The 23,317-nt window shown below is 35.8% G+C and overlaps 1 protein-coding gene across 3 annotated transcripts in view; it reads left to right on the forward strand.

Annotated features, from left to right (window-relative positions):
* CFAP206 (cilia and flagella associated protein 206) overlaps positions 1-23,317 on the forward strand; it is a 71,698-nt gene that overhangs the window by 31,129 nt on the left and 17,252 nt on the right. For all 3 annotated transcript variants that reach the window (XM_074190211.1, XM_074190212.1, XM_074190210.1), the window contains exons 8-10: positions 8,687-8,806; positions 11,354-11,552; positions 14,798-14,938. In XM_074190211.1, coding sequence (XP_074046312.1) covers positions 8,687-8,806; positions 11,354-11,552; positions 14,798-14,938 — 460 coding nt within the window. The remainder of the gene's footprint in view (positions 1-8,686; positions 8,807-11,353; positions 11,553-14,797; positions 14,939-23,317) is intronic.

Genomic DNA, 23,317 nt, shown 5'->3' on the forward strand with positions numbered 1-23,317 from the left:
CTGGCAAAGTCCTGGTTCTGCTTGTTGTGATAAGCTAGAACTTTTTCTAATTAAGAAAATTTAACATTTTAACACTTAGCAATGTAACATTTAAAAATTTAACATTTAACATCTTTAACATTCCACGTCCAGGTTAGGTTAATAGGAAGACTCAATGAGGAGAAAAATTATGAAGGAGATTTTGAGGAGGTGGGAATTTGAAATTATGTAGACTGAGGAAGACTCAAGGGAAAAAGACTTGAGACAAGACTTGAAGAGAAGGAATTTTTTATGAAGTAGTTTGAAGGTGTGACAGATTGTTTGAGGGAATGTTATGAACTCCATTTTGATCATGCTGGTTTTGAGATGTTGATCGGACATCTAGAAAATGTTGTCCAAAGGCATTCTTAATGAAAGGGATGATCATCTATAATGAGCACAAATCTCCTAATTTCATGGCTTTCTTAATAATTGTTGAACTTCTAAATTCACTATTTCTATTGAGGTTTCTAATTTTTAAGAGCCATCTTTGATTCTTGCTTCCTTCCTTTTTCCAATAAAACTTTTTTTGTTATTCTGGACTTGATGTTCAGTCATTTTTCAGCTATATCCAATTCTTCATTATCCCATTTCGAATTTTCTTGGCAGAAATATTGGAATGATTTGCTATTTCTTTCTCTAACTCATTTTATAGATGAAGAATTGAGGCAAACAGGGTTAAGTAACTTGCCCAAGGTCACTCAACAAGTAACTCTCTGAGGCCAGATTTGAACTCATGAAGAGTAGTTTTCCTGACTCCAGGCCAGACACTCTTATCTACTGTTCTATCTAGCTGCCCCCTGACTCCTGGTTGGGAATTGAACATGTGTGAGAGGTGGGGATAGTCCCACACCATTAAATATTAGCAAAGATTATATGAAAAGAGCAAAGAGCTCCTATTACTCTTAAAAATCATGAATATCCATTACATGTAATTTGGTTTTTTAAACTATGTAACAAATTCAGCATGTTTCAAAATTATCTGACATGGCTATGTTTCTTTATGAATCTCCTCTCCTATGATGTTTTGTAGATACTCTTAACATTCTTATTTCTCCTTTTATCAGTATCTCTCTTACCCTTCCTCAAAAAAATAACCTTAAAATTTTGTTTTTATCACGGCAGTTGTCAAGCAAAACAAATCCATGCATTGACCATGTTGAAAATGAATATCTCATTCTGCACCTGTGGTCCATTGCCTACTGTCAAGAGCTGTAAAGCATGTTTTAAACTTGATTCTTTGTAGTTGTGGAAGATCATTTCCTGGATCAGAATTCTTAAACTTTTGGAAGCTGTTTTTCTTTACAATATTGTAGTCATCAAATAATTGGCTCTCTCTCCCTTATTACTGAATTTACCTACTTCTGTTCATACAAATCCTTAAAGGTTCCTCTGAATCAGTCTCTTTAGCTTTATCTTACATTCTTATGTTTATATGCTACAATTAATTCAGCCATTCCCCAATTAATGACTCTCTAACTTCACTTCTTTCATTCAACTGGTTGCTAAATTTTGTTAGTTATACATCTATACCTTCCACCTACACTTTTCTCTCCCCATCTTACATCTATGACTAGTACCCAGGTTTAGGTCCTCATCAATTCTAATTTGAACTACTCTGATAGCCTCCAAATTTCTCTCTATGATTTCAAGCATTTTCCTCCTTTTTATCTATTCTCCAAGTATCTGTCAAAAATAATCTTCCTAAAGTGACATATTTAACTTTACTTTATAGAACTCATTTTTTAAAAATTCTGTATTCTAAGTGGCCCACTAACTCTTCTATAATGTCAGGCTTAATTTCTTTCTCCCATGAATTTTCATATGCTGCAATGTAGTCCTCCATAGCTCTGAATCTTAGAATCTTTTTCTTCCTTCAAACCTCAGCTCTTGTGCAACCTTCTCTGCAAAGCCTTATATAGCTCAATAAATTTTTTGCTGAGCTGAATTGAATATCCTATGCAAAATCTAATAGATGAGGGAGGGATTCCTTGGAGATGGTGTGATTATCTGAATGTTAATATTTGTGAATTTCATTGCATACCAGTGAACTCATTATTACATTGAGTCTTGGAATGCAACAAGGCTTGCTTAATACTATCCATGACCATTCAAGTGTAACCAGACTAATAATACACACAGGAAAAGCCACATATTTGAAGTATGTATGTTGAAAGCACTTTGACATCTATAATCTCATTTGATCTCCTCAATCTTATGAGAAAGGCAGGAAGTAATTATTTTTACCGGAGTGGTACTGATGCATTCATTGTTAATAGAATTATGTAAGAAATGCAAAAGAAAGGAGAAAAGATTTGATGCAACAAAAAAAGAGAATGGATAGGAATGCAGGTAGCATTCATGAATAAGAATTTTTAAATTGTTGATGTAAATAATACTATCTGATATTAAATGATAACTTAGTTTTATAATTTTTTAAATTTTTTAATAAAAAATTCTCCTTTTCTAAATATCATATTGCCTTAAATCTAGTCATCTTATAGTTGAGTCAGAAAGATATATTTATTGTAGCCATAGGAACCTGATAATACAACTTCCCTTGAATTTTTCAAAAGACCTTTCCCCAAATAGACTTATATTTTGGAAGGGATCTTAAAGATCTTTTCAATTAATTCTCTCATTTATTATTCATTTTTGTTATTATACTTTCATTTAGGATATTAACCTTTTAATTATAATCACCTGTACCTAATTATTAGGGTACAGAATAACCATTTTTAAAATTGTTTAGAAACATCTGCTGTCATAAACCAAAACCCTGCTAAATAATTCTCTTCCAAATTCCTACATCAACTCTTTTTTTCTTTTTTGCAAGGCAAAGGGTTTAAGTATTTGCCCAAGGTCACACAGTTAGACATGTCAGAGGCTGAATTTGAACTCAGGTCCTCCTGACTCCAGGACCGGTGCTCTATCCACTGTGCCACCTAACTGCCCTATACCAATTCTTAAACACTTCTTCATTGTCCTATCTTAAACTCACTTTCTTGAAGCCTTGGTCTTAGCAACTCAAGTGGACTTCTTTTTCCTTAGCAAGCTTTAGTTCAAGTCTTCTAATCTGTTTGGGATTTGTTGTTGTTGTTTTATTAAATAGTATTAGAATTAATTATTCTTTAAATGTTTGGTAGACTTCACTTGCAAATCCTGCTGGTCCTGGGAGCTCATTTATGGCTTGTTCAATTTCTTTGTCTAAGATGCTTAATTAAATATTCTATTTGTTCTTTTTCTATTTTTTTTAGTTGCATAATCAATTTGTTTTACAAGGCAATGGGGTAAGGGCAGCTAGGTGGCACAGTGGATAGAGCACCGGACCTGGAGTCAGGAGGACCTCAGTTCAAATTGGGCCTCAAAAACTTAATCATTAACTAGCTGTGTGACCTTGGGCAAGTCACTTAACCACATTGCCTTGCAAAAAAAACAAAAAAAAAATAATGCAGGCTTGTTTCTATTTCCCAGACAGGGGTTGCACTGAGGGCCCTGCTGGCCTGGGTTCTGTGATCACTCTGGCAGAGGTGATTCCTGGGTTGGGAGGTCTGGAAACTGCTTCAGCTGTCCCAAGCCCAGGTGTCCCCAGAGACCCAAGCACCCCATGAGCTGTTCCTGGAAGGGTAGAACTTGTTCTCTCTGCAACATGAACTTAGCTGTGCTGCCATCCCTTCTGTCCCCAGTGGAACAGAGCCTTATCATAGATCTTCCAAGTTACTTTGGGCTGGAGAATTGATTCACTGAGTCTTTCTCTGGGTTCTGCCTCTCTAAAATTTGGTTTGAGTCACAATAATAATGTTTTTGGAGTATTTTAGAAGAGACCTTTTGGAAATTCCTACCTTCATGCCGCCATCTTGGCTCCACCCTTCCCAATTAATTTTTAATCATTCTCCATTATTGAATGTAATTTTTATTGTATTATAGTCTGAACAATATATTAAATATTTCTGTTTTTCTTTGTGAGAACTTTGAAGGCTGACGTTGAGGAGGGTTTCATGCAAATAATAGTTGAACATGGGTCAGTTGGTCTTGAGAGACAGATGAGCACTATTCCAAAAGGATGGGCCATGACCCCTGTTGCCCTCAGCTGATCAAAAAAGAGTAGGGTTTAAAGGGCGGCTAAATGGCATAGTGGATAAAGCACCGGCCCTGAAGTCAGGAGTACCTGGGTTTAAATCCAGTCTCAGACATTTAATAATTAACTAGCTGTGTGGCCTTGGGCAAGCCACTTAACCCCGTTTGCCTTGCAAAAACCTAAAAAAAAAAAAGATTAGGGTTCAGATTCCCAAATCCAGAGTGGCAGAGACAGGCGCTGCAAGGTAGCCAGTGTGGTAACTCTATGATCCAGGAGAAGCTGTTGGAGTCCTGGGAGAGTTCTCTTTTCTTTGTGAAGGGTTGGGTTCTCCCTGAGAGAAGGGTCCCGTGCCTTGGAAAGCCTTGAGGTTCCAATTGTTTCCTGTGAGTTTAAGCTCTAAGGAGTGTACAAGCAGTGGAGCAGTATGGCCCTGTGAATAGCAAGCTGACATTGTCCTATCCTTAAAGCTATTGCCAATTTTACTGATGAGTAGTTCAAAATCAGAGATGGAAGGTTTAAGAGGAAGTCCGTACTTATGATTAGCCCATTTAGAGATATATTAGGATATACCTGAGTGTTGCATTCTGTCATCACATAGCACAGGCTAGTGCTTGTCTGGCATTGATGTTGTGCTATTGTGCCTCACTAATATGGGAGGAATAGAAAAGAGACTCCCTCAGTAGCCACACCATCTCTAATAGTCCTGTTTCTATAAATCAGTCCCTGGGATGAAACAATTCTAGTAAATGCTTTGCACAGCATACCTCTCACTATAATAAACATAACTTTGCAATTTCCACCTCCAATCTTCTATGCTGAAGGACTAGTAGTAGTTGTAGCTCATGCCCTAATATACAGTTAGAATTTTTTGAAGGCATCATATATATCAGAAAAAAAAGATATACCCCTTTTTACTCTCATTTAGTTTTCTCCAGAGGTCTATCAGAGCTAACTTTTCTAAAATTCTATTTCCTTTACTTCTTCCCTTCTCCTATAAAAGCTCTTCCTTTTGCACCATTTTTTGTATAAGGTAATTTTTCCGTTCTATTTCTCCCTTCCTCCTTCTTCCATTGGTTCTCTCTTTTTTAATCCCTTAATTTTATTTTTTTTAAATTATCCCACCACAGTTAATTCATACCCATGCCCCATGTTTATGTAAACTCCTTCTAACTGCCTTAATAATGATAAATTTTTTTAGGAATAACAAGTTTCATTTTCCCATGTAGGAATGTAAACAGTTTAACTTTGAATCTTTATGATTTCTCTTTCATGTTTACATTTTTATGCTTCTCTTGAAGCTTAATGAAAGTCAAATTTTCTATTCAGCTCTTGTCTTTTCATTGGGAATGCTTGAAAGTCCTCTATTTTATTAAATATTGCCCCCTGAAGAATTATACAGTTTTGCTGAATAGGTTGATTGTCCTCCTAGTTACTTTACCTTCCAGAAGATTATATTCCAAGTCCTTTGATCCAATAGAAAAACTACTAAATTTTGTGATATCCTGACTATAGTTCCATAAATTTGCATTATTTCTTCCTGGTTGCTTGTAATATTTTTCTCCATGACCTAGAAGCTCTAAAAATTTGACTATAATATTCCTGGGAGTTTTCATTTTGGGATCTCTCTCTTTTTTTTTTACGTTTTTGCAAGGCACTGGGGTTAAGTGACTTGCCCAAGGCCACACAGCTAGGTAATTATTAAGTGTCTGAGGCCGGATTTGAACTCAGGTACTCCTGACTCCAGGACCGGTGCTCTATCCACTGTGCCACCTAGCTGCCCCTGGGATCTCTTTCAAAAGGTGATTGGTAGATCCTTTCAATTTATATTTTTTCCTCTGGTTCTAAGATATCATGGCAATTTCCCCTGATAATTTCTTGAAATATGTCTCAGCTGTCTTTTTGATCATGACTTTAAGATAATTCAGTAATTTTTAAATTATTTTTAGTCAATCTATTTAGTTTATCTATTTGTCTTTCAACTGAGGTATTTCACATTTTCTTCTAATGTTTTATTATTTCGATTTTTCCTTTCATTTGCCCAATTCTGATTTTAAGAAATACTTTTTTTTTTCAGTGAGTTTTTGTACCTCTTTTTCCTATTTAGCCAATTCTGATTTTTAAGGAGTTCTTCTCCAGTGAATTTTTGTGTCTACCAGTTAGTTCTGTTTTTTTAAGTTGTTATTTTCTTAGTATTTTTTGGTGACTTTGCTATCAAGCTGTTGATTTTTGTTTTTGTTTTTGTAAGGCAGTGGGGCCTCTGTCTGAGGTCAGATTTAAACTCAGGTCCTCTTGACTCCAGGCTAGTGTTCCATCTACTGCATCACCTAGCTGCCCCCTGTTGATTGCCTTTTTTTATAGTTTTCTTCCATCACTCTTGTTTCCTAATTTTGCCTCTTTATAAAAAAAAATTTTAAATATTTTTTGAACTCTTTTACGAATTTTTATTGGGCATGTCTAGTTCACATTTTTTCTTTATTGCTCTGTATATAGCTGTTTTGATCTCATTGCCTTCCGAATATGTCTTGATCTTCTTTGTTATCTTTTCTGCCTATTTTGTCACTCGGTGTTTTTATGTAACACTTAGACTTTGTTGCACTGTAGATTGTCCCAAGCTTCAGGCTTTTCTTGCTAGTAGGCATGAGGATACAAGCAGATGTCCATGATCAGACTTTGGAAGATTGCTGGTAACCATCCTGAAGGGTGAAAGAGTCAAAACAATAGGCCTTCATCAAATTCTCCAGAGCTGAGGAGAAGAAAATAATCCAAGCTTTCCTTTATTTGTTTTTAAATGTTAGCTTTTCAAAGCTAGCTCTGAAGGTCTGTAAGTCTTTCGTTCTTCTAAGTTATAATCTAAGGAGAGATATGGTCACTGTTCTCTTGGTATTAGCTCTGATCTTTGAGCTCTCTGAGCACTCTTCTGTACCCAGAAATTGTGACTCAAACCCTTGCTGCCAGTGAATTTAGTGTTCCTCTTCACCATGGGACTATGGCCTGGAATTATATATGAGCTATGCAACAGAGTCCTATACTCAGTGCTAGCAAAGAATCTCCATCTGGGCAGTTGTTTGACCTCCTTACCATCTAAAAGCTCCTGAAGCTGCTGATGCAGCCATCTCTCTTGTGATCTATGCCCAATCACCATACCAGTGACAGACTTTTCCTGCTGATCTCCTAAGTTATCTTGAGCTGACATTTTATTGGTTCTGCAACTCCAAAATTCATTTTGAGGCATTATTATAAAAGTCATTTGGAAGGGAATTTGGGAGAATTCAGGTAAGTTTTTGCCTTTTCTCTCTCACCTTGGTCTAATTTGTTCTTAAGCAAATTAAGTCCTGCTAAAATGTCAGTCTTTCAACTTTCTATAGAACCTTTTAAAAGCAAATAAAAGAAAGCTTGGGTCATTTTCTGTTCCTCAGCTCTGGAGAATTTGATGAAGGCCTATGGTGTTTAGTTTTTGCAAGGCAATTGCAAGGGTTAAGTGGCTTGCCCAAGGCCACACAGCTAGGTAATTATTAAGTGTCTGAGGCCGGATTTGAACTCAGGTACTCCTGACTCCAGGGCCAGTGCTTTATCCACTGTGCCACCTAGTTGCCCCATAGGCCTATGGTTTTGACTCTTTCACCCTTCAGGATGGTTACCAGCAATGTTCCAACGTCTGAGCATGGATATCTGTTTGTATCCTCATGCCTGCTCCTGAAGTCAGATAGCATCTTTTTTTTTGTTTTTTTTAACTGATTTTAGAATGCATTATTTTTCAAAATATTATTATTTTCCTATAGATGTATGATCTCAAATTTGTTTTAATATAACTTTGTGATATCTGAGAATAAAATATGTTTCCATAGAAACGCATACTAGTTTGTAATAATGACTCAATGGGGAAAAACAGGATTTACATATAAAAAATTTTGCTTTACAAATAACTTTTGTCAGTGCAATCATAGCATTATGAGACTCAGGTGAAAACCAAGTTTATCACAAGAGACATGCCCATGCATGTAGAACCAAAAGAGTTGCCAGTCTTTACAGAAGTTTGCATTTTATAATAGTTGGATAAAGGGAAGAAGGGGCATAGTAAAGGAGGAGAAATTGTGCAACAAAGGAGGAAGACAGGACCACTTCCCATGAGGAAGAGCACAGTGAGGGTAAAAAAAAAATCTCTTTTTCCCTTGGGACTTCTAGATTATGTAGATAGGAAGGTCCACTTATCAGCAAAGCAGCCTACACAAGCATTACCCCAGCCTGGCAGAACATCGGCCGAATCTGTCTTGCCTCCCAAGGACATACAGGGAGTATGGTTTGGGATGCAACAACAAATTATGTCAGTTCAGGGAGAGATCATCCTTGACATTCTGGTCCTCCTACATGTTCTGGATCTAGTACTGTGGAAAATATGGCAACTCAAAAAGGCAAGTTCAGAGGACCCCAAAACAATTCTTAATATGCTTCAGGAAGGTTACACGAGTATATCAAGGGTTCCCTGTATACAATCTAGGGAAAAGATTAAAGAATTTTGTGTCTCATGAGATTTCGTACAGCAGATATTCTTAAAGCATAATAATCTTAACACAAAATATATTTTCTCTCCAGACTGACATAATTACTTGTGCACAAGAAGTTGAAATGATGATAACACAATTAGCAGCACAAATGGAACAATTAAAAATGACTGTACAAGCAAAGACTGCTGTACCAACATCACAAGTCTATGTAAGTATTCCTTATATCATTTTCCCCTCATTTTAATCAGTATTCTGCTTTGAAATAACTACTTCAAAAGTAAGTTTAAAAAAGTAATAAGGTATAGCTGTTAAATTACTAAAGATATGCTAGATTGTGTGTCTTGATGCTCTTTTATTTTAATCCATTTTTCAATCACACTTTAACCCTGATTACCTCTTATCCATCTCCAGTTGTTTTGATTAATTTTTGGCTACTGGACCCAGATGGCTTGGGAGGAGAAAGTGAGGCTGGTGACTTAGCACAGCAAAATCCAGTTCATGTGCTTGTCATGGCATCATCTCACTGATGTCATGGTCTTCTTCAAAAGCGAAAGACAACACATCTACTTTAAAATGTTATACATTATGCAAGATTATCTCCTTTTATGTGTTTTTGCTGTATTTTATGTTTATATATATATATTTATATATACATAAATACTGCTTTTGCTGTATTTTTATATATACAAATATGCAAATGTGTGCATATATGTACATATACACATTATATTTGTATTTTATATATATGCATATACATGTTTATGTATATACATATATATATATATATATGTATGTATGTATATAAAATTTCCCTACAAAGAAGAAGGAGAGATGTGCCCTACTTTAGCTATAGGACCTACTGGATAACAACTGCTATCTCAGTCATAATGGATGGCTGTTATTAGAGGTAGTTCAGAGCTGAATGCTGATGAAAAAAATGTTCATCAGCATTATGAAATTATAATGTGCCAGGAGTAGGAAATATTGACTCTTTGTGATAAGTTGTTTTCTTGGTTTTGGTTATTCTACTCTGCATGAATTCATAGAAGTCTTCCCAAGTTCTTTTTTTTAGTTATCAAACTTTTTTCCTTCTACCCTCTCCTTCAACCTCTGGGGGGGAGGAGAAGAAATACAAAACCCATGTGACAAATATGCTTAGTCAAGCAAGACAAATTTCCTCATTTTTGATCAGGATTATTAAAAAGCCATGTGAACAATTTAAAAAGGAACTTTGGTTTTAAAATAGCAGTTTACTGCTGGGCTCAGGAAGCTGAGGAACTAGAACCCCCATCTTTACTAAGAGTCTCATTTGAGCTTTGGACTGATGCATACAGTCAGGAAAAGCCTTATTATATAAAAGAACGATCAGGTCTGGAGTCCCAGAGAAAAATCCCTGAATTTGCCTTGTATCTAAAATGTCTCTCCAAAAGGGACAGTAGAAAGGTATACAATGTATTCAATGTTAAGAGCAGAGCAGATATAAGATAGCTACTTAATTTCTATACTAAAAAAAAAAAATTGCTTTGCATTCGCAGCTCAAATGATGTAGTAACAGAGGGACTTCAGCAGCAGCAGCAGCAGCAGCCCCATAACTACTTTCCCAACAAATTGAGACTTAAAATGTTCAAAACATAAAGCAGTTTATATAACTACTCAATCATTCTTGTTTCACCATGGCTCCACACTGTCCAGCCATTTCCCTCCAGGTCCATAATTTCCATTATCCTAGCCTGGGATGGCTCTGGTCCATGGACATCTTTTTCTCCATGCTTTGTAGTAAATATAGAGAGACTGTCTTCTAAAATATAGCTGACATCTACTGAGGAGCCCAGGATTTCCTGACCTCTTGGACTCACAAGAGTTGAGTCCAGCCTCCAAAGCTATATATGTTATTCTTGTATTTAATCAAGGTTCAGTCACCTGAGATCAGGAGAAAGTGGAAAAGGTAGCTAGGCCCCCCCAAGCCCAGGTTCAACTTGATAGGCTACGTACCTATTCCATCTTCCACAAAAGAATAATTGCCACACTCGCAAGATATGTAAGGTCATTGTCTCCATCTTTCATGGACCCAATCACACTAATATTGGAATAGTTCTCATAAGCCATCACGTTTCTCCCTAATTTAGTATTCTAAAGCCAAGTCTTTTTTTCCCTCCCAGTACCCACTGACTCAGATGAACAAGACCTAGGTAGGTCTCTTAGGAACCCAGAAATAAACTAGCAACTTCAGAAAGACATGCATTGATGCTTATAAGCAGATCATCATAAAGTACTCCTCATGCAGTTAGAAAGGAGGTCCCTCCCCAGTTTGTGTGTTCTACTAGAACACAGGCAGCTAAGCTGAGAGGACTGACAAAGCACCAGCTGCAATTAGTCATGAGGCTATCAACTTCCAGGACTGTGGGAGCATGCACATTCATTCAAGCAGTGAAGGCTTTTCTTTCTTACCCTTTGAAATAAAATTTCCATGAATCTTGTTTTCCTTATGAATTTATTTAGTTTTTTCAATAAATGAATTGAACAAAGATTTCTTTAAAAATTAGAAAATATGAGGAAATACAACTTTATTTTTTCACATGTGTGGACCAGAATATGTATATATTATTATATTGACTGTTTTTAAGGCTTTAAAAATATATCTAAAAGTAAAATTTGCCCATTTTCAAATGATAGTTTTTTTTAAATTTTCAGTGATACAGTAGTAACTTGTAATCTTAGTATAAACTAGATTAATTTTTTTTCCTTCTTTCCTCAGCCTATATTTATTGCACTTTCTGGCTTGTGGACCAGCTTTCAGGATGAAATTATATTACTTAGTGTTCTGAGTAATTTAACCACTCACCTTGGATCATTTGTAGGAGCTCATGAAGAAATCTTTAATCAGCAAATAATTCAACAACTTCTTGAACGAGTGCAAATAAAAACTGATGTGTTTCGGATTAAAGAAAGCATGGGTATGACTAATTACCACTTCTCTCCCTCTTTCAAAAATTTCAGCATAAATTTACCAATCTTTTTCTCTAATCTTCTCTTAAAAAATTAAAATTTGTTGCTAAATACTGTTTTTGAAGAGTACACTTAACAGCCAACTATATTATAGAGGCATAAAGATATATTATACAACCAATTGCATCCAATTAAATTTACTAATTTAGATTCAAATTAAGCATTTAAATAAATCTCAACTTTTAGAGAAGGTCCTTCTGGGAGTTTAGTTACTTTAATTTTGTTACCTATACTGTCTATAGAGCCAAAGGACCCAGTTGAAATGCATTTGTGGGAAATGTTCATATTATGGATTGATTGGTATTAAGGTTAGTCTATTTAAAATGGAAATTAGTAATTTGATCCTAAAGTTATATTGATATATTGCATATGAATAAAAATATAAAATTAAAATAACCAAATTCATTCCTCTAAAGAAACCAATTCTTTGCATAAAAAATAATCCTAAACATGAAATTGTTATTAATAATTTAAAATAACATTGGCAGAATAATCATAAATAACTAATATATTGCAGTTGTAACATACTAGAAAATTCAAAATATGAACTGATATCTCTTTATGTAATATTTAATTATTTTCATAATTCAATGGATAAATTGAGCAAATATTGAAATAATCATGACACATATAGCTGATCTTCTGGAAAAAAAAACTGAAAGATTCCAAAAATCAAATAAAAGAATTTTAGAGCTAGAAGGGGCCTTAACCATCACTTAGTATTTTTGTTTAACCATCACTTGTTTTACAGATGAGCAAAGTGAAATTCATAGGTTAGGACCAGCTCAAAGTTGTTTGGGTCATTTTGCTTGATTTCCCAATTTAGAAGTTTCATAACCCTGTGGAGAGTCACAGTAAAATATCTGAAGTCAATTAAGTAAATAAAACAGTGCATTCGTTTCTATCAAAACTTCCATTAGAATTGCAGATCATATTCCTCATGGCTTCAGCTCTGACTTTTCTGCTGATGATACTTCAAATTACAGTTGTGGTCTTGAATTCTTACTGAAATCTCAGTCTTGTCTTTCCAGCTGCCTACATGAAATTTTCTCATGGGTGTCACCTGTCAACTTCCAAAAAGTTGGCCTGAATAAAAGAATTAAACAAAACATGATGTTAACCTTTAGAGCTTGTCCCAATAAGGCACAAATGTTTATAGAGTTTGATCTCAAGGCAAAACAAATAGAATTGGATTAATACACATTTATTAAATTTTTCTAAGTTTGCTGATTATGTATGCATACATGGGGGACTCCCATTTAGAAAACTGAAGCCCAAAATGGAGTTTTAGAGAGGGATCAGAAGGTGGGATCTGAAAAAGCTGCTTCTGGCTTGTCCATCAAGGGAGCAGCCCTCATCTCCCAATGGAGCTCAATAGCAGATAATCCATTAGGTCTTGAGGAATTCTAGTCAGGAATGTGCCTTTTTACCTCAGGACTTTTGTGCCTTATCAGTTATGCTACAGACCTCCAGAAAGTATGTGAATCTCCCCGCCCTGCCTTGAATGTCAGAACCACCCAGTGACCTTTGGAACAATGGAGAAATTCGTATGTTATTAGAAAAAAAAGGCAGACAAAATTGATATTTGTTTTTGGGTGATGTCAACACACTGCAAACAACATATCTAAAATTGAATGCATTCAGTCACTGTAAAAGGTACTGAGTTGGATGCTTCTAGGGATACAAATGAGAACAAGGTGTGGTTTCCAACCTGGGGGAGCAAGCAATCCAAAATTAAGCCCTGCCTGTTTCTTTAGCCTTTCTTCATCTAAGACCTTACTTTTTCAGTCATTTCCTTTCTCCTCATAGTCTTGAATATGTCCTTTATCAGCAACTTCTCCCTACTCAAAAACACTATGTAAATCCTTTATATCTTGGAAAAATAAAAGCATTATTTTTCTTTCACCACCACCTCTGTCCAACCCAGGGGGGAAAAAAAATTACAAAACTCTAAAAAATTAAAAGTACAAGAAACATGATTTTAAAAATATAATCTAGTATATCAGCATCTCAGTGTATTAAAATACTTAATAATAAAATGCTTAATTAATAAAATGGTTAATTAATAAAATGCTTAATAATTTACCTTTTTGTCTTCACTTTTAAGGAAATCCCATTAGTCATGTCCAAAAGTGTATATTTCTCTCTACATATTGAAGCCATCATCTCTCTATTAGGAGATGGAGAGCATGCTTCATCACCAGTGTTGTGAAATTATGGTTTATCATTGCTTTGAATGAAGTTCTTAAGTCTTTCAGAGTTTGCCTTTACAATGTTTTAGTCATTAGATCAATTGTTCACCTAGTTCTATTCATTTCACTCTGCATCAGTTCATACAATCCCCCAGATTTCTCTGAAATTTTCACTTATGATGTAGTAGTGTTTCTATTGAATTCATATGTCATACTTTATTCAGCCATTCCACATATAGCCTGTTAACATGTTCTTTGCCAAGACAAAAAAAAAGTTGCTGTAAATATTTTTGTACGTATAGGACCTTTTCTTCTTTCTTTGATCTTTTTGGTTATAGGCTTGGTAATGTAGCTGTGGACCTAATTACATCTCATTTACCTTGAAACAAAAACAGCATCCTTCTTAAGAATATCATGCTATCCCCTAAACCTGCTTTCTAACAGGTTAACCATCCTTACCAAGAATCACATGGTCTTGAGGTTTCTTAACTTTCTCTAGATATTCACCACTTTGTTCACCTCCTTCCTAAAATGGGTGCTCTAGAACTGAATAGAATTGCCTTTATGCTTATGCACTTATTCTGTGAGATAAATATGGTAATGCATTATTCTTTGAATGTTTCATGTTTACCTTATGCAAGACTATTTTTTTCTTCCCATAAACTCAATAGTAAGTTTGTTTTGTAAACCAGGCATATAATAGTTACTTAAAAAAGTAACTATAAAAAAAATCAACAGAATTATGAAGCTAAGAGGAATATTGAGACCATCTAAACCAGTCTTATTTTATTGATAAGAAATTGAAATTCTGAATGATTAAGTAACTATAGCAGGTAGTTATAGAAGTAGGACTCTATCTCTGGTCTTCTGACTTTGAATTCTATATTCCTATCTTGCTATCTTTTTCCATAATTTTTAAATTAAAAAAAAGAAACAGTGTAATCAAGGAAAATGAAGCCTTTTCATTAGAAAAAAAATTTTTTTCCTATGTATTTCTTTAGGAACCAGAGTAAATGTAAATGATTTCAAGAAAGTAGATTGGCTTTTCCCAGAAACTACAGCAAATTTTGACAAATTGCCAATTCAATACCAGGGATTTTGTGGTTACACATTTGCCACAACAGAAGGACTGCTCCTTCCAGGTATGTACTTGAAAATAAGCATAATCATAACTGATTTTATCTCATTTGATCCCCATCACAGTGATGTGTGAGATACATATTACAGGTATTTGTATCCTATAAAGGACCTGTTTTATTAAGGATGCAGAGCCAAGATGGAGGCATGAAGGCAGCATTTCCCCGGAACTCCTTACCCCCCAAACTCCAAAAAACCAATCAATGATGACTCCAGCCAAAATTTAAAGAGGCAAAACCAACAGAAAGACTGAGTGATACATTTTCCCTGTCCAAGATAACTTAGAAGTTCCATGGGAAAGGTGTGTTTCACCAGGACCGGGGGTTGGGAAAAAAGCGGGGGCCATAGAGCAGCCTAGCCCAGCCCAGAGATCACTGGCAACATCTTGAAGGGGCAATGAGAGAACTCTGCTACACCAGAATGAGTGTGGAATGAGGAGCATAGGCCGCAGAATCTGCAGCGAGAATCTGGAGAAAGCAGCCTGCACCCCCAGAGACTGTAAGGAGTCAGGGAAGATCACAGAGATTTCTCTGCTCTCCCTTGGGGTAGCACTCTGCTGTTTGCCTACACTCAGATCTAGGTTGCAATTTGGGCTTCCATACTAAGATAGCAGGGGGAAGTATGGGGTCCATTTACATATCAAAGCACAGGCAAGAGAACATAAGACCTTGGAGGAATAAAGGTCCCAGTGGGGTGCCCCCCCCCAAAAATACCCAAAGCCTTGGAAGTGCTGTCTTGGGCTGAGGAAATGAGTAAACAACAGAGAAAGAAGAATTTGATCATAGAGAATTACTTTAGTCCTATGGAAGATCAAAACACATACTCAAATGATGACAAAATTGAAGCTTCCATATCCAAAACCTCCAAGAGAAATAGAATATGGACTCAGACTATGGATGAGCTCAAAAAAGACTTTGAAAAGCAATTAAGGGAGATGAAGGAAAAATTGGGAGGAGAAATGAGAGCGATGCAGAAAAATCATGAAAACCAAATCAAAAACTTGGTGAAAGAAATAAAAAAAAATACTGAAGAAAATAATATGTTAAAAACCAATTTAGGCCTCATGGAAAAAAGCAAAACAAAAGGCAAATGAGGAGAGGAATGCCTTAAAAAAGCAGAATTAGCCAGCTGGAAAAGGAGATAAAAAATCTCTCTGAAGAAAATAACTCCTTCAAATGCAGAATGGAACTAAAGAAAGCTGATGACTTTGCATGAAATCAGGAAGAAATAAAACTTTTCCAAAAAAAAAGCCAAAAATTAGAAGAAAATGTGAAATATCTCATTGGAAAAACAACTGACCTTGAAAACAGATCCAGAAGAAACAATTTAAAAATTATTGGACTGTCTGAAACCTATGATCAGGAGAAGAGCCTAAACTTATTTCCCTGAGATCCTAGAAGCTGAGGGTAAAATAGAAATTGAGAGAATTCACCAGTCACTTCCTGAAAGTGATCCCAAAAGAAAAACTTCCAGGAATATTATAGCCAAATTCCAAAACTCCTAAATTAAAGAGGAAATTCTAAAATCTGCCAGAAACAAATATACTACTGAGGCTCCATAGTCAGGATTACACAGGATCTGACAGCATCTACATTAAGGGCTTATAGGGATTGAAATATGATATTCTGGAAAGCAAAAGATCTTGGTTTACAACTGAGCATCAACTACCCAGCAAAACTAAACATCCTCTTTCAGGGGAAAAGATGGATTTTCAATGAAACAGGGGACTTTCAAACTTTCCTATTGAAACAACCAGAGCTGAGCAGAAAGTTTGATCTCTAAGTACAGGACTCTGGTGAACCATAGAGGGAGTGGAAGAGAGGGACTAACTATGAGGAACTTAATGATATTGAACTGTTTATATTCCTGCCTGGGAAGAAGATATTGATAATTCATATGAACTTTCTCATTTGTAAGAGCTGTTAGAAGGAACATATATAGACAGGGCACAGGAAGGAGCTGAATATAATGGTATAATGTAGTAAAAAGATGGAGTCAATGTGTGATAAAGGAAAGTACTGGGAGGAAGGAAAAGGAGATGAAGAAGCTAAGAAATTTCATATAAGAGAGAAGAAAAAGCTTTTTTCAGTGGAGTGGGGGCGGGAAGGCAAGGGGGAATGAGTGAGCCTTCTTTCTCTTCAGAAGTGGCTCAGAGGGGCGGCTAGGTGGCGCAGTGGATAGAGCATCGGCCTTGGAGTCAGGAGTACCTGGGTTCAAATCCGGTCTCAGACACTTAATAATTACCTAGCTGTGTGGCCTTGGGCAAGACACTTAACCCCATTTGCCTTGCAAAAAAACCTTTAAAAAATGGCTCAGAGAGGATATAACATACACACTTAATAGGGTGAGGAAATCTATCTTACCCTAGAGAAAAATGAGAAGAAAGGGACAGGATAAGGAGGAATACATGATAGAAGAGAGGGAAGATCAAGGGAGAGGGTACTCAGATTCAATACATTTTTGGACAGGGCCAGGATGAAAGAAGAGAGAGAGAATAGAATAAATGAGAGTGGGGAGGAATAGAGTGGAGAGGAATAGAGTGGAGGGAAATACAGCTAGTAATTGTGGGAAAAATATTGAAGCAACTTCTCTGGTGGACTTATGATAAAGAAAGCAACTCATCTCAGAGACAGAGCCATTGGAATCTGAACACAGACTGAAGTACATTTTTTTTCCTCTCTTGAGGTTTCTCATCTTCTTGGGGGGAGGGGGGTTTATGTTTACTCTTATAATACATTCAATTTACATCAATATATAGCATGGAAACAATGTAAAGACTATCAGACAGCCTTCTGTGGGGGGGGAAGGGAGGGTAGGGGAAAAATTGTAAAATTGAAAACCTTACAAAAAATGATAGGTACATATTACTATTGTATATAATTGGAAAACAAATAAAAGGTTAACAGATAAAAAAAATAAAGGACCTGTTTTAAATCTTAAAAGCACCAAGGAAATGAAAATTAAAACATGAAAGCAAAAAGAGCTTTTACTGAATATGGAGCAGCTTGTTTCCAGGAGCAGTCTGGTGCAAGAATTTTCTTTCTCCTTCCTCTTCCTCTTCCTCTTCTCCTTTCTCCTTCCTTTCTGCTTTCTACCCCCCTGCCCTTTCCCACTCCCTTCCCTTTTCCTTCCCTTCTTCTATTCTGAGAGTTTAGATGCATATATATAAACTATGCTGCTAAAGAAATGTGACTGTCACATTGCAGAAGAAATATTTCAAAAATATTTTAGAAGATGAAACATTAGAACCTCTAAAGTAATTATTTGAAAGGATAATATTCATTATTGATATTTAAATTCTAATATTTGTTTCAAGTCTGGCACATTATGCTACAGTTTGATAAAGTTATTTTTTTTGCAAGTCAAATTCCAATAAGGAATTTGGAGTTTTATTGCTTGGAATTTAAAAAAAAATATTGCATTAATAGAAATTGTTTTTGAAACTTGGGGGCTAAAATTTCTCATAACCTGGGAATAAGCAAAAGAACACATGGTACTTATTAAATTTCTTTTTCTGTTTATTTTTTTTTGCAAGGTAATGGGTTTAAGCAACTTGCCCAAGGCCATACAGCTAGGCAATTTTTAAGTGTCTGAGGTTGGATTTGAACTCTGATTCCAGGGCTGGTGCTCTATCCAATGCACCACCTAGCTGCCCTACTTATTAAATTTCTAATGATAAAAAGCCTCCAGGACTAAAAACACCTCAGTCTTGTTTTTTCTGTTTACTTTAACTTGAATGAAGTTTGTCTTTTCTTCAATATTTATATTTGTGCCATATCACATACTTGGATATTATGCTTTTCTTTATCGTTATAATTATTGAAAAGAGAAATTGCAGGGGTAGCTAGGTGGCGTAGTGGATAAAGCACCAGCCTTGGAGTCAGGAGTACCTGGGTTCAAATCCGGTCTCAGACACTTAATAATTACCTAGCTGTGTGGCCTTAGGCAAGCCACTTAACCCCATCTGCCTTGCCAAAAACCTAAAAAAAAAAAAAGAGAGAGAGAGAGAGAGAAATTGCTGTAGTCATACAAACTGGAAAATATTAGTTGTATTGAATTTATAACACATAATTTTATTATAATTAGATCAATGTATTTTTTTGTAATATTGATCAGCTATGAAGAAAACATTTGGTATTTTGGTTCACTAATCCACAGGAAAACAAAATAATATAAGACTTATTTGGAAAATTTTCAGTTTTCCTTTGAGAAGGCAGGAAGATTGCTAGGGGATAATTCAGAGAAATCTAATAATGTTTGTCCTTCATTCTCGAAGAAGATCATGTTATCAGGGAGCTGATGCCATGACAAGGACATGAATTAGATTTGAATGAGGGGGCTGTACTAAGTCACCAGCTTCACTTTCTCCTTTTGAACCATCTGGGTCCAGTGGTCAGATATGCATCAGGACAATTGGAGATGGCTCTGGATGTGAGGTAATCAGGGTTAAGTGACTTGTCCAAGGTTACACAGCTAATAAGTGTCAAGTGCCTGAGGTCAGATTCAAACTCCCTTCATTCTGATTCCTAAGCCAGTGATCTGTCAACTGCATCATCTGGCTGTCCCATTTAGAGAAATCTGGACAGAGAATGAATAGTAAAGAGAAAAAGAAATAACATACAGATAAAGAAGACCCAGAGTCCTGGAAGATTCCAATCTCAATAAAAGTTAGGCTCTATTTCTCTGTCTCTGCCTCTGCTTCTCTACCTAGCTCTCTCTCCTCTCTCTCTCTCTCTCTCTCTCTCTCTCTCTCTCTCTCTCTCTCTCTCTCTTTCTCTATCTCTTTCCTCCCCCCCCCCCCCCCTCCATCTCCCTCCCTCTTCTCCTCTCTCCCCATCTTAGAGTTTTAGGGAAATTTCTTAAAGACAAACTAGCTAAGTTTCATACTTAGGGCTTTTGCTGAAAGAGGTCCTTGGGATCTCTTTTAGAAAAGAGTACTGAATGTACAATGTGGAAATCAGTCAACCAATGAGGATTTATTAAACATGTACTAATGCTTGCTCCTTAAAAGGAAAACTATGGCAAATCTTAACAGAAAACTAAAAAACAAAGACATCACCTAATTTACAAAGGTCCATATAGTCTCTCTATTTTGGCCAGAAACCTTTTAACTAGGTAAAAGAGGCCATTTTTTTTCTTTACATTTGCTTCCATGATATATGTAGATACAAATTGAATGTGTTGAGAGAAGAAACAGATCCAAAAGGAAGAAAGAAAATATTAGAGATAGCAAAATTATGTAATACATGAGATAACTTAAAAATTGAAATCTCTTAAAAATTTGGTCTTCTTTTAAACTCCACAGTTCTTCACAAGATACAGATGGTTTTCTCCATTATAGAACCCCTAAAATTTTCCCTGATCATTGCACTGGTGTAGTGAGCATGTCCATCGAAGTTGATCATCACCCCATGTTGCTGTTAGGGTGGATAATGCTCTTCTGGTTCTGCTCATCTCACTCAGCATCCATTCATACAGGTCTTTCCAGACTTCTCTATTTATTCAGCCATTCCCCAATTGATGGACATACTCCTGATTTCCAATTCTTTGCCACCACGAAGAGGGCTGCTATGAATATTTTTGTACAATTGATGTTTTTACTCTTTTTCATCATCTCTTCAGGGTATAGACCCAGTAGTAGTATTGATGGATCAAAGGGTATGCACATCTTTATTGCCCTTTGGGTATAATTTCAAATAGCTCTCCAGAAAGGTTGGATAAGTTCACAACTCTACCAACAATGTATTAGTGTCCCAGATTTTCCACATCCACTCCAATATTGATCATTGTCCTTTCTGGTCATATTGGTCAATCTGAGAGGTGTGAGGTGGTACCACAGAGATGCTTTAATTTGCATTTCACTTATCAGTAATGATGTAGAGCAATTTTTCATATGACTATAGATAGGTTTGATTTCCTCATCCAAAAATTGCCTTTGTATATTTTTGACCATTTGTTAATTTGGGAATGACTTGTTTTTTTTTTAATAAATTTGATTCAGTTTTCTATATCTTTAGAAATGAGTCCTTTGTCAGAAACACTAGTTGTAAAAATTGTTCCCCAAATTATTATATTCCTTTTGATCTTGATTACAGTGGTTTTGTTTGTGCAAAACCTTTTTAATTTAATGAAAAAAAATATTCATTTTGTTTTTACATTGTTCTCTATCTCTTCTTTGGTTATAAACTGCTCCTGTTTCCATAGTTCTGACAGGTAAACTATTCCTTGTACTCCTAATTTGCTTATAATATTGTCTTTTATGTCTAAATCCTGCACCCCTTTTGACCTGACCTTGTATATAGGTTGTGAGAAGTTGTTTCTGTCATCCAATCTTCCATTTTTCCCAGAAAACTCACTCAAAGAGTGAGTTCTTATCCCAGTAGCCAGTATGACTGGACCATAGAGCATGGGGTGGGGGAGGGATTAATACATAAGAAGATTGAATGCTAAATAGAGGGGTTTATAGTTGATACTGAAGGGAATAAAGAGCCACTGGAGTTCATTTAAAAGGATTATATGGTCAGACTTGTGTGTTAGAGAAATAACTTAAGAAGCTGAGTGGAGGATGGTAAGGAGTGGGGAAAGACTTGAGGGAGAAGGACCAAGTGGAACACTATTGCAGTATTATGGTGAAAGGGGATGATGGCCTGAATTAAGGTGCTGTCTGTATGTGAGTGAGTAGAGAAAGAAGGCCCTATATGAGAAATGTGAAGATAGAAATAAAAAGATATGGTAACTGATTCAGTAAATATGTAATGAGTTTGGGTAAGGAGTTGAAAATGACAGTAAGATTTTGAGTCAGCATACATATTACAAAATGAAATGATTGTCCATGAGATAGTGTAGGATTAAGAATAGTTCAGTATTTTGCACCCACAAAACAAAATGCCAAACACTTGCTTAGAGAGATGTTTAATAACAAAAATCATATACAGAAACAAGGAATAGATACTTTCTTAAATGCACAACAGAAACAGAAAAGCAATACTAATATAATAAGTGAAATTAATATAACTATCAATATACTAGAAGAAAGATAAAGAAAACATCACCAATTCAGGGGAAGCCAACTCGATTATCAGTGGCGGGGGAATCCCAAGCGTCAGCTGTTGAGTCCCAAATGGGAAAGTAGCCCCAGGCAAAGCGTCCTTTCCATGGGTGAGATTCCGAAGAGGGGAGCTTAGCTGGGGATTTTTGTAGGGTCTTAGACAAAGAAGGCATTCCACCAGGGGACTGGGATACAGTTCGATTAATTGACATGAATTATTAAGGATCTGTTCTCAAGAATTTAGCATGAAACATCACTATCTGGAGCAAAACATCCTTGTTTTGAAATAGGCTCTGAGCAGATAGCCAATCCCTCAGAGTTTAACATGGTCCAAGAATGGCTAATTCCTTGAGTTCAAGAGCTAACGCAGATGGTGAGGTTCATGTAAAGGACAAATCAGTCCATATGTTTCATGGGCCTTCATGATATCATCCCTTAGAAGGATATTAATTTATCCTTCAGATAGAAAATTCAATATTTCTGGAAATGTATGCACAGAGGCTTGTAGACTACTTCCCTAGGGGTATTATTGAAGAGTCTACTAAATTGGGTAGAAAGTTGGATTAGATGACTGCTAGAGTGAAGATTCCAAGTATTTCTTTCAAGACCATTACATCTTTAAATTTAAAGTAGGTTAGTAGACTAGGTCTGTATTCCAAAGAGATCATAAAAAAGGGGAAATGACCATGTGCAAAAATATTTATGGTAGTCATTTTCATGGTGGCAAAATAATGGAAATTAAATTAAGGAGATGCCCATCAGCTGGGGAATGGCTGTACAAATTGTAGCATATGTATGCAGTGAAATGTAAATGATGAACAGGCAGATTGCAGAAAAGCTTGTAAGAACTTAAGCAAAGTGAAATAAGCAGAACCAGGAAAACAATGTAGACAGTCTCAGCGACACTGCATGACAATCACCTATGAATGACTTAGTCTTTCTCAGCTTCACAATGATCCAAGATAAGCACAAGAACTCATGAAGAAAAATGCTGTCCATATCCAGATAAAGAACTGATGGACTCTGAATGCAGATTAAAAGGAAATTTTCTTTAATTACTTGATTCTCATGGTTATTTTGATCTGTTTCTTCTTGTACAACTGAGACTAATACGGAAATATGTTCTACTTGATAGCACATGCATGAACTATATCAAACTGCCTACCATTTTCAGAAGAAAGGAGGAGAGGGGAGGTAGGGAGAAAAATTTTGAACTCACAATCTTATAAAAATGAATGCAGATATTTTAACAATATGTAATTGAGAAAAAATAAAATGTTATTTAAAAATAAAAATAAAAAGTTGGTTAGTAAATATTTGAAAATATTTGTTAAAA

Source organism: Macrotis lagotis, chromosome 5 (genome assembly GCF_037893015.1).
Source record: "Macrotis lagotis isolate mMagLag1 chromosome 5, bilby.v1.9.chrom.fasta, whole genome shotgun sequence".
Taxonomy (NCBI): Eukaryota; Metazoa; Chordata; class Mammalia; order Peramelemorphia; family Peramelidae; genus Macrotis; species Macrotis lagotis.